The sequence below is a fragment of the Parambassis ranga genome, chromosome 16 (genome assembly GCF_900634625.1).
Source record: "Parambassis ranga chromosome 16, fParRan2.1, whole genome shotgun sequence".
Lineage (NCBI taxonomy): Eukaryota > Metazoa > Chordata > Actinopteri > Ambassidae > Parambassis > Parambassis ranga.
In genome coordinates, this window is record NC_041036.1 from 11,382,429 (window position 1) to 11,399,046 (window position 16,618).

Here is a 16,618-nt window from a genome sequence, read left to right on the forward strand (position 1 = left end):
GCAAGTATGAAACGCTTGTCTGGTCTTTGTAGTCTGTTCAACGGCAGCTAGGTTTGACCACCTCAAACTCAAAAGTTAATTTTGACCCGTGTACACATGCCAGTAATTTTATAATATTATATATAAATATAATTTGAATTGAATGGGATGATTGATTACGTATCTATCTAAAAATTCTTCCCGAGGCATTTATGAAGACAAAAAAGGTGGATTTAAAGGCAAGGAATACCATTTGGATAAGGATTAAATTCATACACAGAAAATCTGTGTTATAGTTGTAGCATTTAATGTTAGGTAAAACGCTGTATTTATGCCATGAAGTTTGACTGAAACATAAAAAAAGCTTCAAGAGGGATGAAGGCAACACATACTTTCAAAGAACGAAACCATCAAACAGCTTACGAAGATTTAATGTACATTTATTCTTACCACGTGGAACATATAGTATAAAGATTTCATACTGAATAAATGATATTCATTGAGCCAAAAAAGGGAAAGGGAGGAATTTACATGTTGTCTTAGCTACATAATCTGAAATACAAATATGCAGAATCCATGACTGGAGAAAATTTGTCCAATGTGTACTTCATCTAGTTTTATTTTCATTGTACCAGGAGATAACAGGTTTGAGCCGTGTCTGCCATACTACGGAGCTGTGGAGAGACCAAAGGAGGTGGTGTAATCGGCGGGGACTGGAGGTCACAGACCGAACTCACATGTCAGCCTCCATCCCGCACCAATAACAAGTGTGAGAATAGTGACACAGACAGAGACAGACACAGAGAAAGTAAGTATAATGTACAACATTATATATACAACACAGCAAAGCTGTATTTGAAGTTGAAAACCAGTCCTAAGAGGTGATTTCTTTTCATAAGGGTATTCATACAATCAAGGGATAAGAGGAGGTAAGGGTGTTGTAGGTTCTTGATACTTTGGGGAAGAAAGCCATTTTCTGTTTAACACCAAACTAAAATGACCTCAAAACTCTAGAGGAGCTGCATCGTCAGCTTCTGTGTGAAACGTGTTACAGAATGCTTACACTCAAGAGCAGTACGGTACAGAAAATGTCCTACAATCTACTGCACACTGCACAGGCCTCCCCGGTGAAGGTGTCTATTGACAGCACTTTGTCTACTGTCGGGCTGACTGGTGAGAATCCAACTACAGCAACTATAACCAGTAGGCCACTTGTCAGTCTGCTTCACCTCCAACGTCAACCAGTTACAGACTCATTGTGCCCGCAAGGGGAGAGCTAGGGCACACTGTGTCTCCCAAACTCACTGTAAACGAGACAGCAACTTTGGTTACAGTTTTTGTTTTTCAGCTATTTATTTATTTATTCATTTATTTATCTTTATTAAAAAGTACTTTTTCCCCCCAAGTGCAGAACAGTCTCCCAAACCGTGGTACTCTGCTCCGTGTCATCCAGTTGGCATTCGTGTTGCAAGTAGTGTCACTTTGTCGACATCTCTCTGGTTTGTAATCCACCCCAGCTCTGTCATTGCCCTCCTCAAGCAGGGCTGGCCTGGGGAAGGCCACAGAGAATGGAATCTCAAGGATTTTCATAAATTAAAGACAGTCGCTTAACTTTTCTTGCCCCGTTACACACACAAGCCAGGTTACCAGGGAGGAGGGGATTTGGGGATAAAAACCCCCCAAATAGTGGAGCCGTGGCTCCCTACAGCTGTCATGACTGGCCAATCAAAAAGAGTACATCACAGATAACATGAGAAACCAGTGAGTTCATTAAGGGAGACACTGAAAGGTCGAGGAGTCGGGACTCATGTAGTGTGAACTCTGAGTGGTTCTCCTCCACCTTAGCTAAGGCGTGCAGAGCCCGGGCAGCTCGCCGCATCATGTCCGGGCTTGTGGGCTCGAAGTGCATCCCCTGTAGATGTAGTAGAGAGCTCTGGCTCTGCTGAAGCTGTGTGGCTGCCAGACTGTCCTCCAAAAAGCCCAGCAAGTTGCCCACACTGCCTTTCTGAACAGCAATTGCTCGGGCTGCCATAGTGTCACCCTGGGCCAGGTTGGCCAGTAGGACCACAGCCATCTCTCTGCAGACGGCAATCTTCCTGTCTCCAATTAGCCGCACCAGGTTCCCATATAGCTTCTCCAACCGACCAAATGGCGGAGTGGCCAAGATGAGGTCCACATTGTTGTCTTGGATGCTTAGTTTGCTTAGCGTCTCCAGGACCAGTCTCTGAGGTGACAAAGCACTGTGAGGGCCCAGTGTAGGGAAGGGGTCCTGGGCCTCTGCTGAGGGACAGACGGCCCAGTGGAGAAGACCATCCAACAAAGGCAAACAGATGCTCTCAGGATAGATGGAGAGATCCAGTTGGCCAGAAATGTTTGCCAAAGTGACCAATGTGTTCTCCCTCAGGAGCTCCAAGCAGTCCCACCACCATTCATCCCTCTGGCCCATACCCTCATCTGAATCCTCATCTTTTTCGTACGTGAGCGGGGCCTGTTTGCGCTCAGGGTGCCAGTGGTGGAGCAGGATCAGGCGGCCAAGTAGTAGTAGCAGCCCTGGATGTCTGGACATTTCGTGGTCATTGCCTGGCACAAAGGAGAGGCTACGGACAATATTAGACACACAAATACAGCGCCGGGCTAAAGAATCCTGCCAGTTAGCCAGTGCAATGAGAGGTCCCTCGTCTTTGCTGTGAGGCTCGTCCTCCAGGATGGTGCCAGTCTGCTTTGACTTCTGGGATAAAATACTGAAAGTGGGAGGAATGGGTCTATTGTTCTCCTGGTGACTTTTAGAATCTCTTTCAACCGCCTTCGTCTCAGAATCTGTTTTACTCTCCTCCTCACTGCTTGGTGGGGACTTTTCTGAGACTGCAGATTTCTCTGACAAAGCTGTCTCTTTTAGTATTTCTTCTTCTTCTTGATTGATCCTTTTTTCCTCCTCGATCAGCAAACAATTTTCCCTGATATCTTCTTCATGGACTCGTCTCTTCAGCAAAATCCGGGGGACAGGTATTCGTTCTCGTGGTTCCAAGAAGTCTTTGCATGGCTCAAAATGGGTCTGGATGTGTTCTGTCGAGTCTCCTCCACCAGCACTCCAGTGAAGCAACCCACTGTCAAAATCTTGCAGTTTGCCATGGTTATTTGACTGCGCAGCCACAAATGGATCTTTCTTTCGTACCACTTTCAACGGAAATTTGTCAAACTTGCTGGCCTGTTTGTGTCTCTCGTGGGTGGGTAAAGACTGCAATGAGCCAGTCTGTTCAGACAAAGAACCCTTGCTTTTCCTCTCCTCCACACCCGTCTTCTCCTCTTGACCCCGAGAACATGGGTTATGAACTTCCTCCTCTTTTACATGAGCTGGGCCCTCAGTTTCTCTTTCCTCCTCCTCTTCATCATCTTCGTCCTCCTGTTCCATATCCTCAGCTCTTGCTTCCGCTTCTTCTGTGCCATCCCAGTTTCGTTTCAAGGCATCAGGATCAAGTAGTGTCCTCTGGCCAGGGTCCCCAACCTCATACTCCCGAAGAATGCCAAAGATTTCTATGAGGCAACGTCTGAAATACTCTACCACCAATTCTAATAGGCCAGGCAACTGAGGAGAGAACATAAATACAGAGATTATTAGATATTTACCCCATGTTACCCCATGCTCTGCTATAAACCATCAAAGGGGGCTAAATTCTTACCGTGTTGAGATCGAAGGTGGAAATACTGCCGTCATCATACAGGAGGATATTGATGGTATCTAAGGCCCATGTGCTTTCAGCCAATAAACCAGACTTTAATGACATCATGACTCTCCAGGCCTCCGGGGTTCCTAAAAAGACAAGACAAAACACTATATTAGTGACCTGACCAATAATTTAGAAGTGAGGACAATATAAGTGGGCAATCAATATCAATACCGATGTCTTTCATGGTGAGTCTCCGACGTGGTTTCAAGACAGGAAGGGAAGCTTCTATAGATCCTGGCGGAAAAGGCATATCTCGCCTTATTAGAGGCGACTGCACTGGAGGGGGCACTATATGAGATGCTGGCACCGGCGGGCCGGCCTTCTGCATCTTCATTACTCCATGCATATAGGGAGATTTGCTTGGTGATGTCCGGCTCTCCATGGGGCGGGGCATGGAGGCTGGGCTGGACACCTGTGGAATGTGGTTTTGCACACCCTGAGGGGGCTGGTAGTTGGACTGTACTGAGCGAGGCATAGGTTGGCCAGGACCAGCTGGGCCATAGGGAGGCTGCCGAGGGCCCATTTGACCTACCCACTGGCCATCGTGATTCATGCGCTGTTCTGTTGACATCATGTCCTCTGAGCGGTTCATGCCCGGATACCCAGGTCCCTGCGGTGGACCACCAGGACCACCCTGTCTGCCAGGGTAGTTCTGATAGTTGATGTCTCGAGGTCCCTGCCACATGCCTCCCTGAGGACCATCAGGACCTGGCTGCATCATCTGAGGGGGCATATTAGGTTGCGCGTTTGGACCCGTTGCTCCCTGCATCCGTTCACGACCATAGGGAAAGGGAAACTGATTGCTGGGCCCAGGTGGACGACGATCAGAACCAGGGTAGGGCCCACTGCCACTGTACTGATTGTACGACTCTTGCTGTCCTGAAGAGGGTGCAGAGGCGCCTCCTTGCTGTTGTTGCTGCTGCGGTGGTTGCTGTCCACCAGGAAAAGGTCCACTATACTCTGTCTCATGACGTTTTGATGGTGGGTAACCCCCTTCCACAGGACGCTTGTAACTCTACAGATAAACCACAGGATGACAGTTATTATACAACATATCAATAGACAAATAATTAAAAAAAATAGGTCAAATATCATTCAAGCAAAAAAACAAACATGAAAGCAGCTCCTTCACACAAAAAAACATTTTAAAGTAACTGATTTTATTTGATCTTAATGTAGAGGCTAGTTGGAGTTGTTGTAGTGCAGATGGATCATTTACCGGTTGTTGTGGGTACATTCCAGGCTGCTGATTTGGGTAAGAGCCAGTAGGGGGCGTTCCCTGTCCAGGATACTGATTTCCATAGGAATCATGCCTGCAACCATTATTCCCAATCAGTTTGACCATGAAAATACTCTGCATATCTCACTCAGTTTGGACAAGCCTCACTATTATACATGCACCAGACAGTAATGAATTCCCAATCAAACACAACATCCAGTTGTAACAGATTCCTTTGGGCTCACAACTTCACACTTAACATTCACATCAATATAACTATTTTTCCAGGAAAACCTTAACAAAATAAACAAAACTGAACTTTTACTTATATATAAAATGCAATAACCATGTACCTATGTGAAGAATGACCCGTTTCTGTTGACAGCTGCTTTCAACTGACAGAGTAAAGAAAAAAAACATGCTGAGTGAACTGACCGTGGCTGCTGTGGTGGGAAGCGATTTGGCGAATACATCCCTGTGTCCGCATTGGCAGGCATCATAGGGTTTGGCTGAGGAGCACCGGATCCCATGTTGCCCTCTGGGCCCATTCCTTGCTCCGATCTGGGGAAAAATCAAAATGATACGCGTGGTAATTTTTTCTTTTCATATTTTTGAGCAATAATTTATGCTGCCATATCAGTAGTACTGACAAGGATTACTTCATACTGTTGCAAGTGAAAATGTGACAGATCCAAGTCTATAATGTACAGAAACTGGTCAATAGAAAGAAAACCTTTACAGAAAAACCAAAGCTGAAATACATATTGCTACTTTTCTTTAGATATGGCTGCATTTGGTTCTTTTGTCAACAATACAACTATTAAACTATGGCATGAAACACCAACTCAACGTTTTATTTTAAGTACACAAGAGTCCAAACACTTTAATAGACACTGTGAGGTGGGCAGATGAGAAAAATACCTAGTAGTAAACAGTCTTCTGTGACCTGTTCTATTGGGTGATGCTTACCTTCTGTCATAGCCTGGTCCAAAAGGGTACTGTTGTCGGGGCCCCATTGGCATAGAGCCCATGGCCCCAGGCGGTCCCCTGTTGAATGGAGGCTGCTGCTGTTGCTGCTGCTGTTGTTGTTGTGTCGGCGGCTGCTGCTGTTGTTGGTCACCCGTAACACTGTTAGGGCCCTGGTTAGCAGATAGAAACTGCTCCCCAACTGGAAATATATTTAGACATACAGCACATTAAGAAACTTGTTTGAAATAACTGGTCACTGAGGAGAGAAACTGACATCTCTGTCCTGTGTGCAAACCTTTCCGCATGTTTCCAAAGGGGTCCTTGTTGGGTTCATAGGTGCCCATTCGGCCTTGCATGTCTGGTGTGTTCATGCCAGGCTGATAGGTGGAGTTGGGAGTCAGGTTCTTCCTGGGAAAAGCTGGGTCACTTCCTTCAGAGAAGGGGTCCTGCAGGCTAACACTGCTCCTAGGAGAGAGGCACAGGAAGGAAATCAGTCACATGAATCACAATGTTTTCAGAGGCTATGATCTACTGGTATAAGTTTACTGCTGTAAGGTTAAGAGAGTCACCTGGACCCTGGTGGCATTGGGGGCATTTGAGTGTGAGGAGTGGAGGCTGGGGTGGGAGGTTTTAGGTCTCCACCCTCAGCCATGGAACTGCTGGTGGACTGGGGTGTCTGAGGTCCCTGCAGAGAGCCTGACCCAGCTGTGGAGCAGAGGGATGCTTCAGTTTGAAACAAGAGAGAAGCAGAAAGATATGGTACATGACTTTAATGGCACTGCAAAACAGCAAGTTATGCATTTCATGTGTGATGTGTTTCAAGTGAAATGCAGTATCATATAAAGAGATGTCAGTCTCTTACCTGGAGAGGGAGGCTGGACTTTAGCGGCTTGATTCTTTTTGTTGTCTGCAAAAATTTCCGGGGGCGGGTCTTCACCACGCTCAATTTTGCACTCAAAGGCGTAGAGACACTGGATGTACTGTTTCTTCAAAGAACTGGCAGCACTGCTGGATGTACCCACATTCAGAGAGGTGGCCAGATCACGCCATTTTTTGCTCTTATTTACCTAAGACACAAGCAAGAAATCATTAGACAAGAAAGAAAGCAGAAAGCCACCAATGTACTTTGGAACCCTTTACCTACCTGTGTCATGCCTCCTATCTCTTTAACTGACATATATAGCCGGAAGAGGTCGAGGGGTTTGCGTCCTACAGCAGGCAGGTTGGTCATGCCCATGGCTTTTTCTTCAATGAAGGCTAAATAACGGTCTACCCACATCTTCCGGTCTGGTTCTGGTCCCAACTCATACAGCCGTGTTATCGTTTCACTGGTTGTGGTGGAAGAGTTGGACTTCTGTGTTGTGGAATGGAAATAAGAATCCAATTTTGAAACAAAAATTCTACAAATTAAGGCATTTAAAGACTTTCAAAGATCTTCTGATTACCTTGGATTTTGATTCTGGTTTGGGCGTCACGCTCACGTCTACTTTGTTATTCATCTTATTATTAATCTCTGGACTGGAGGTGATACCTAAACATAACAATAGGAATTTGTGTTATCTGTAATGTTGGCAGGTAAAAACTGAACAAACCCAGGTGCAGTTGTCTTTGTACAACATACCACTTGTATTATTGGCCATGTTTGGCCCCATGGGATAGGGCGATCCTCCTGGAGTGTTCATCATTCCAGGCATGTTGTTCATTGGAGGGCCGTATGGTGGACCAGAACCCATCATGCCCTGAGACATGTTGGGGTAAGCAGGCATCCTGGACAGAGGAGAAAAAAAAACATATGAATCTATCTGAAGTACTGTACACCTAAAGTAAGTAACTAAAGGTAAGAACCTGAGAACCAACCTGTTATGCATGGAATTGGTAGAAGGGTGCTGCATGGCTGTGGGATCCTGGGGTTTTCTATTCATCCCTGGAGGCGGACACATTCCTGAGCCTACCTGGGGCGGCATGTTGCCCATGTTAGGTGGCATGTTTGGACCCATGTTAGGGCCCATATTGGGACCCATGTTAGGGCCATAGGGGCGTGCTCCCATTTGATTAGGAGGCATCCTTCCTGGAGGCATGCCAGCATATGGTGGCCCACCACCCTGGCCAGCCATAGGATTCATTGAGCCCATGCCTGGCCCGGGGTAATTGGCATTTGGCATGTTGCCATAGCCAGGCTGTCTGGGATAACCTAAAGATGAAATGACAACAAAAATAATTAGTTAAAGTATTGTCTTGGCTTTATCTGAACACTGTTGTGAAATGGCCTTAGTTGTACTTGTAATTAAAAGTGTCTTGTAATAGCCAAAAAAACTATTTTCCTGAAAAGCTGTGTGAGACAGACTTTCTCCTCACAGTGTGCTAGCAGAGAGCTGTGCACCCTGAGCAACAAGCCTTTGTCACAGTTTCAGCTCTACTGACAGGAGGCTCTGCTACGTCAGCTGACTCTCTGCTACACAGCTATAAATAGCTGCAACAGAGTCAGAGGGAGGGACCAACGATAACATGGTATTCCTATGAGGCAGCAAGATATATTCCATAGGTCTGTCTAGTGAAATATTTACAATAATAAACTCCACAAATGGGTAGAAAGTGAAGTTTAAAATCTGTAATAATTCAATTTAAAGTCTTAAGACTTTCTCTAGAAGTCACCCCTTATGATTCTCTAGAAGTTACATATCAAAAGAAAAGTTCCTCTTACAGTAAAAAAAAAAAAAGACAATCCAAAAGAACAAACCTTGAGGGCCATATTGTGCTCCCTGCGGCCCATAGCCACCCATCGAATTGTTCTGCTGATATGGGGCCATCCCAGGATGCATCTGTCCCCCAGAGGACTGGCGTGGTGACAGTGCAGAGGCTGACTGGGGGGAGCCATAAGGGGGCATCTGAGGGTTTCTCTGCATAAACCCTGAAAAGGAAGGGAGATGGTGCTCAGACACTAACGCAACAGCAAACACTCCTGACTTGTTAATTTTCATGTAGGCTTTGCAGTTTAGACAGAAAACGTACCTCTGTCCTGGGCCATGGGAGACTGGTTCATTGCAGGATGAAGGCTCCCATCTGACTGCACACTTGATGGCCTGGGAGGCATCTGGGTCCCTAAAAATTAATTATCAACTTGGGTTATTGTGAGCTCTAGCAATAGCTCTGATATTTAAGACCCATACATGTTTGTTTTGAATTACAATATTTCTGTGTATTAAAAATACATTAGCTTATTTATTTTTCTTAAAAACATTAATATATGAGGTCTTCTACATGATAAAACATCATTAGTGTAATGCCAGCTTCAACTTTCCACATCACTTGTGTAAGCTGCCCACTTGAGCTAGACAGGTCTTCCAAATGAGCTGTAATGAAATCATAACCTCAAGAGTGAGGAGAGCACAGAGAAACTTTCCACTTTCAACAGAAGAAACAGCTTTTTACTGTCAAAGTCTGCACACTCAGCACAGTGCAGGTCAAACATCCAGGAGGCGTAACACTGACCAAAAACAAACAAGTGCAGGGAGAAGTTGCAACCAAATCCAACTGCAAAACAGTGTAAAAAACACCTTTCTCTTTGTTAGGCAAAGGTAACTAAAAGCTCTCTAATGAAAAACCAATTGCAGTTATTTGGTAAAATGGCAAAAATCTGTCAGCAATTACTTGGAAAAACTGATGTTTTAATGGTTCAAGAAACAACTGTCAATACTGTGTGGGGATCACATATCACACACTTCATGTCACATAAAGGATCAGCGCACCTGGCATGTTGGCGGGTGACAGCGGCCCTGTGCGGGGTGTGCCAGCGCTGGCAGGAGAGCCAGCTGGGGAAGGTGAAGGCCCTCGGATGCCTGGCAGGTGAGGAGACGTGTGGGGAGAGAAGGGCGACTGGGCAGGGTTACTCTGCTCGCCTTGGCTACTCGACACACCTGACGTACTCACACCAGGACTCAGGGCTCCTTCCGTACCTGTGGGCAGGTCATCGATGGAGCCTGACAGGTCCTGAAAAGACATCCAGGCAAGTTACAGACAAATGTATGACTACAAAATCATTTGCTTCTCATGCATACTGTGTATCCCATTTAGGATACCGAGTAAAAGATACATCTTTTGTAAATTATTGTAGTGTTTACTGTGTATATTGGCTGTAGTGTCAATATGTTTCACTCCCTATCTTCCCTCTCTCATGAGTGGCACAGATACAAATACTACACACAAACACACACACACCCAGAGGCCTTTGTCCTTATTTATCTTTTTCAAAGAAAAAGTGAGTGTGCATTAGTGCCGGGGGTTGTCATGGTTACCAAGGTTTGTAGGATGTGAGCCGAGTCAGCATTTAGCACCAGCCTAGCCATGTGATTTCTATACAAACTAAATACTCGCATGTATTCACAGATTTAGGGTATTTTTAAACTTGTAGTTCAATCCAAACTATATGAAATATTACACAACAATAATTCAGGTTTACACTGACATCATCCAAAAAAGCCAAGTCTGTATAATATCAAGTCAATCTGGCCCAGTGATTGGACTGTTTTGGTTATGTCATCATAGAGACTCACCTGGGAAAAAACAATTTTGGATCAAATTCTAATTATTTTAAAGCTACTTAATTACACTTCTGTGGTGGGACAAAGAACTCACACTAAAATTACTACTCACAAAGCAGAACCGCCTGTGAGAAAAATGTGACGACTAACAATATTTTGAAGCTATTACTGTGTGGTCTTTTAAAAATGCAGTGACAAGGTGAAATTCTGGTGCCATGCATTACCATGGTCACCAAAGGATCATCATCAGTTATGTGGAGCATTTATTGTTCTGAACTACTTAAAAACACAAATGGATTTATTAGATACAAAATACTGTGTTAGGTCCCCAGCTTGGGATGAATAAAGCATTTCTATTATATTCTATATATGGGAAGGGAACTAAACTGAAGCTGTAATGTTAAAATGTCTCTCGTTCTATTGTTTTGTTTGCACCAGTGTCCAGTCAAATGTCTCAAAATCATATTCAAAGCACATTTTCAATTAGCCTCAGCCAAATGTGTGTCAGTGAGTGATGGAAAGCACAACAACCACAACTAAAGCAAAAATATTAGCATCGAACATTTACATTTGTAGAATTAAGAACACCGAGACAAAATAGCAAACACTGTTTCAGCATATATATGACAAGCATGACTGACCGGTAGGCTGGAGGGGCGGCCTTGACTGTCCTCTGGACCAGATTTAGACTGAGTGGATGGAGGGGCGTTTGGCTGAAAGGAGTCCTGGGACACCTCCTAATAAACAAAAGAACACATATTTGGGTATATTGCCAAAGATACAGAAACACACAGAGAAACTGATAATGAAACAAGAGTGAAGTTTGTACCTGTGGCGGAGGAGGAGGAAAGCGCTGATAAGGTGACTGTTGTGCTTGTTGCTGCTGCTGAGGGTTCTGCGGGTAAGCCGTAGGTTGCCCCTGTGGGTGTTGGCCATGTCCCGGTGGTTGCTGTGGATGAGACTGTGACTGCTGCTGTGTAGGGGGCTGCTGAGGCCCCTGGGTGGATCCTGGGTAGTTGGACTGGCCCTGTGATCCAGGGGTTGACTGGGAACTCTGTTGCTGAGGAGCCTGACTGGGGGGGCCCTGCTGCTGGGCATAGGGAGACTGGCCAGACTGTGGAGCTGAGGCTTGAGAATAAGGTGGCTGTGACTGTGGGGGCCCTTGAGATGGGCCTGGCAGTGGCCCCTGGGACTGTGGGGGCATGTGGGGCTGCTGATAGGGTGGTCCCCCCTGGGTATGTGAAACAGACGTTGGTGGAGGGTGTGGTTGCCCTGGGTAAGATGTCTGGCCACCAGGTTGTCCAGGTGGCGGCTGGGAGTATGGCGTTTGTTGCTGTCCTGGGTGAGGACCCTGTCCTGGCTGGCCATAATAGGGTGCCTGGCCTTGAGACCCATAACTTCCTGGTCCCTGCTGTCCATAAGATCCCATCTTAAAAAAAATACACAAACACATTATGCCTTCAAACCAAAGAAAGTACTGATACCATTAGACGTAAAAGAAAGGGATAATAAGATAAACAACCTGTGGACCATACGGCATGCCACCCATGCCACCAGGGGTCCGTCCTTGCATTCCCACTGGGTATCGTTGAGGACCTGGTGGGCCATAACCCTGGCCAGGATAACCAGGTCCTGACTGTGGACCTGTAGGTGGTCCCTGCTGCGACTGCTGACCGTATGGACTACCTGCGCCATAGGGCTGACCTCTCATTTTTCCCATTGGGTCCATGGGACCAGGTGGCTGGACATGGAAAGAACATAAACAAATTAAGCCAACAGCTACACATATGCATACAAAAGCCCCCTTATGATTTATTATACCATTACAGCATCTGTTCAGATGAGTATAAATGCTTGGATACAGCAGCTAATGACTTCATACATTTCAAAGTGTAAAAACAAACGTATGAATGAAGAAACTGAGCTTTTTACACCTTAATTCCCACGGTCATTACCCTGATTTTTTTCACCTCTCTTTGCCATAGTTTCAGAAGTCAACAGAGCTATATATATCTACTTTCAAATGGAGGGCAGTCTGCCCAATCTTAAACATATCCCAGCTGTGCTCCTGTTTTGAGTCCAGTCCAAGTAGCTTTTTTTCTCCCCCCAGAGACGGTAGTTTGGCTCTGAATGAATGACACCCGAAATGAAGTATTTTCACAACAGTCAGAGAGAGTGAGAAACGTACACGTGCATGCTCCTTCCACGACTGAGCTAATGGTGTTAAAGACCCAACACTGCTGCCTCACACCTAGATGTGTTGCAAGCTAAAAGGTCAGGTATTCCATGATCATTTCAATAAAAGATGATTTACTTCAAAACGAAAAGTAGGCCTTTACATTAGTGGGTGACTGAATTTCCATTTGTGTACTTTGCAGATGAAAGCCTCCTCAGCGAAACAGAAGCCTTTTTCACAAAGAGTATGCAAAATGCCTTACGTGACATTTCGCAGATCCAAGACAATGAAGTAAAATAAATAAGTGCCGCACATGGCTAATCTGCATAAGACAGAGAGGAAACTCCCATGGTGGGTGAGAGATGGTGGACTGTGTTCTGATTGGCTTTGGGGGGAGGAGGTTTGGGGGAATTCTTTGCAGTCAAAATTTGTGTGGCATACCAGACCCACACACACTCTCACAGGAAGACCTCATATTTTGGTATGGTGTCACAAATTCAATCAATTTGATCCAATCAATTCAATCCATTGATTTTAGGGAGGGTAGGGGGGTATAATATGTTAATACATAAAGAACACAGATGTCATGAGCCATTTTTTTTTTTAAATATCACACATCCTCCTCATATGCGATAATGTTCCATACGAGAGCTGGAGCTCCTATACACCAATCTTCATTACTTTTATAAGACACATGAAATATATATATATTGATTAAAGTCTATCTATCAAAATATTAAACTGCACATTAACCACGTCCATTGCTTTTGATAGCATACAAAGTTATAGCAGACAGGCAGAATACAGAAGTAATGCCTCTGGTGACCCTGTGATGAGCTAATGCTGTGTGTTCTTATCAGCAACTGTTGCCTTGCATCACATGTAATTATAAATGGCCATGAGCAGCGGATGAGGAGCCAATCAGATTTCAGCTAGCATGTCAACCCAAGACCAACTATCTCCTGGCTTTGACAGTAGGATTTTACCTCCACAATTCAAATCCCTGAGCAAACTGCAATCTGCAGGCTGCACTCACTCACTCACTAAGCAGAGCCGTCTGTTTACAGGCAGCATGCATGCAAAGCCCGGCAGCTTTTCAGCACAGGGGCACGCAGTAAATCAACGTGTGCTTAATATTTCACAATTTACACTCTTTCTGGAACATTTATGTTTATGTCATTTAAAGAGCACATATACAAGTGATTTAACTAACCGTGAGAGATTCATTCGGCACGGAACATACTCCTTCCGCCATGGCCACTAAATTACAGCTTATCGAGCACGAAAACAATATAAACATGAGACTAAAAATCAACCATCACACAACAGTATGTAAGAGAACAGGTTAACTTTTACACAGCAGCTTAGTTTAGATCAATCGATACCACAATGCGATGTTAATAAAGCACATAAAGAAAGTAGCAAAGCTAAAGGAGGAAAAAAACGAGCCGCTGCTCCTCGGCGAGTCTTTTCGCCCCTTTACAAAGTCGGGCCTTCTTCTCTGCTCTCTGAACGTCCTTACATCAATTCAACTACTTGTACCTTCTTCAAGACACACTCTTCTGTTGCTACATACTTTTATAAATATATTAAAAACAACACGTACTTAATGGTGTGGTGTAAAGGAAAAAAATACACACGAGAGGCAGCCATTTTAGAGTCTTTGCGAACTAGTATCAGACAATGGCTGGCCTGCTACGTTGTGAACTAGCTAGAAGGAGGGAAGCAGACATGCTAAAGCCCACATCTTCTTCCTGTAATTATTTGACATTACCTGGTTCCTAGCTAGCGGCTGCCCGGCACTTCCCGGGCTCATAGGCGACGGGTGATGGCTTCTTTGTTGCCAACCCGGATTGCTCCCTCCATACTGGCCGCTACTGCCCATGTCTGCTGGTCCCTTACTAGCTCCTTCTTGGCTACTGTAGTCGCTAGACGGGTAGTTTGGATATCCCCGCGTTGAGCTGGGAGACGTTAGAAGCTTGTTGAGAGTCGGTGTGGATGTAGGTTGAGGGTTTCCAATGTTATATCTCTGGTTATTGTAAGATCCAGCCATCGCCGTGGGTCCTCCCGCTGGTGGCTGCTGCTTAGCTGGCTGCCCCCCAGCTGTCGGCGCCTGAGCACTGCGCGGAGAGTTCATGGCGTACGCTTGGCCGGGATAGGGAGTCCTGTTCGGGAATGGGCTGTAATTGTTAAACTGGTGGTTCGAAAAGCCATGGTCATGTGAATTAGGTTGATACGGGTCCATCATATTGCTCGATTGCACGACCGGACCCGCAGCAGCTGCCATGCCAGGGCTTTGTTGTCCGCCATGTTGATGAAAAGGGGCCCGACCGTAGTGCTGACCGTATCCGTACGAAGGTGGAGGAAAAGCGGGGCCGTGGTGATGCGCCAAACCGGGGTGGTTATTTCCCTCCGGTCCAACAGAGTCATTCTGGGTATTATTGTTAGCCCTGGGCGGGTTCCCATTCCCGTTCTTCATCTCAGGTTCCCCTCCTCCCCCTGCATTTCCACCGTCGGCCCCGTCCTGCAGATCCCCCCGGCCCGGCGATCCGCTGTCCAAGCCCGGCTGCTTTTTGTCTGACTGCTTCTCCCCCGGCACCGAGTCTTCCTTGGGGTCTCGATCCGGCTTTTTGAGTTCGGAAGGCGGGCTAGTGTTAAGAGTAGCAGCGCTGGCGACCTGAGCGGCCATGATATACCCCCCCACCTCTCTCCCTCTCTCGGCGAGTCAGTCACAATCAAATGCTAGCATTGAATATAAATAATTGTTTAGAACCATTTATCCTTGTGCCGATTCATTCCCACCCCTTATACCGGACCGAATCCGGCTTCCATCCCCCCGGTTCCGGTTCCGTAAGTGGGTTAGAGAGATGATGGAGGCTCCATACAATGCGTAAAAAAGCGACAGAAATTGTTGTGGGAGTTGTGTTACTGAGCCCGGGTAGAGGCAGGGAGCGAACCCAACCAACACGAGGCTCCGCTAGATACAGCCATTTTACTGAGCCGCACGGAGGGCTGCAAGAGATGGACCGGAGCCGATCCACTGCGGACTGGAGTTTTTTTTTGTTTCAAACCTCACGTTGTCTTTTTTCCCCTCCTATAGGTGGAATATTTTCCGCACACGAGTCTTAATGTGCGTTCAACTCTTAAAACAATGCACTTCAATCGAGCAGCTGTGCGCCACAAATACGCATGAAATCCAAGAGTGCGGCGAGGAAGTTAATTAATTCATGAAATACATATTTTTCAAGTGTATATATGTAAAAGGTCCTGGTACATCCTGCAAGACACATATTAGATGAAAGCTGAAAAGTATTTGTAGTTAATTAAACCTGACTCAACACACTGTTGTATCATTACTCCACAAAAAAACTATACCTATATCTATTAAAATATATCCATCTTATAAACCTGCCTTTGTACTCTGGTGTTATCTCCCACCAGTTATTTCTGAGTGGTATGAAGCAAGAAAGGCACCACACAGGTTTTTCCAGAGCAGAAGGAGGAAGCCTTGCAGCAAACGAGACTACCAATGCACATTCCCTCTTATTCCCTCCCCTGCCTGCTCTGCTCTGCTCTGCTCTCTTCTACCACCCCCTCTCCTCGCTGTCTGTCTCTCACTCCAGCAGAAACACTCTCTGCTGAGTGTGGGGGGATGGGCGCACAGGCTCCAGCTCTCTCTCAACATTGAACTACAGCATACAGGGGGGGGGATGCTCAGACCTTATCTACCAGAAAGAGGGTGCATCTGGAGTTTTAAAGTCTTATCAATAATTATAAAAATCACCAATTTCCCTCTTAGTTTCACAGACAACCCAAAACACCCGAAGGGTGTACGCACAGCAGTGAGAAGGGGATGGAATGAAACGTGTGTGTGTGTGTGTGGGACTGAGAGAGTTTTTATTAGAAATAATCAAATGCAAATTCATTATAAGTGTAATGGGGCGTTTAATACTTCGATTGGGTATTGACTAAAATTCATATTTGGTGTGTAAGTGGGACGAGACTGCCTTTC

General features: G+C 45.6%; 1 protein-coding gene across 2 annotated transcripts; it reads right to left on the reverse strand.

Moving 5' to 3' along the window:
* Positions 1-433: 433 nt before the first annotated feature.
* On the reverse strand, positions 434-15,596 carry arid1aa (AT-rich interaction domain 1Aa). Of its 2 annotated transcripts, none has more exons than XM_028424709.1 (20): positions 14,381-15,596; positions 11,953-12,171; positions 11,260-11,859; positions 11,072-11,167; positions 9,639-9,879; positions 8,902-8,991; positions 8,630-8,800; positions 7,750-8,083; positions 7,514-7,659; positions 7,338-7,423; positions 7,037-7,246; positions 6,755-6,959; positions 6,462-6,597; positions 6,188-6,357; positions 5,893-6,091; positions 5,359-5,484; positions 4,924-5,017; positions 3,876-4,719; positions 3,657-3,787; positions 434-3,562 (listed from the first exon to the last, which is right to left on the reverse strand). In XM_028424709.1, exons 1-20 carry the CDS (start codon positions 15,293-15,295, stop codon positions 1,691-1,693), a joined length of 6,885 nt encoding a protein of 2,294 aa, XP_028280510.1. In that variant the 5' UTR covers positions 15,296-15,596; the 3' UTR covers positions 434-1,690. The 2 variants fall into 2 exon arrangements, with proteins under 2 accessions (XP_028280510.1, XP_028280509.1); XM_028424708.1 differs by having other exon boundaries at positions 6,462-6,615; positions 14,381-15,295.
* Between the last annotated feature and the right edge of the window lie 1,022 nt (positions 15,597-16,618).

What these genes read in the sequence shown, in the direction of transcription:
- arid1aa (XM_028424708.1), bottom strand. Translation starts at nt 15,295, where the DNA reads ATGGCCGCTCAGGTCGCCAGCGCTGCTACTCTTAACACTAGCCCGCCT. An exon ending in ACCAATTCCATGCATAACAG is followed by an intron (nt 7,660 to 7,749) that starts GTTGGTTCTCAG and finishes TCCTCTGTCCAG; the next exon opens with GATGCCTGCTTACCCCAACA. An exon ending in AACCAGAATCAAAATCCAAG is followed by an intron (nt 7,247 to 7,337) that starts GTAATCAGAAGA and finishes TCCACAACACAG; the next exon opens with AAGTCCAACTCTTCCACCAC.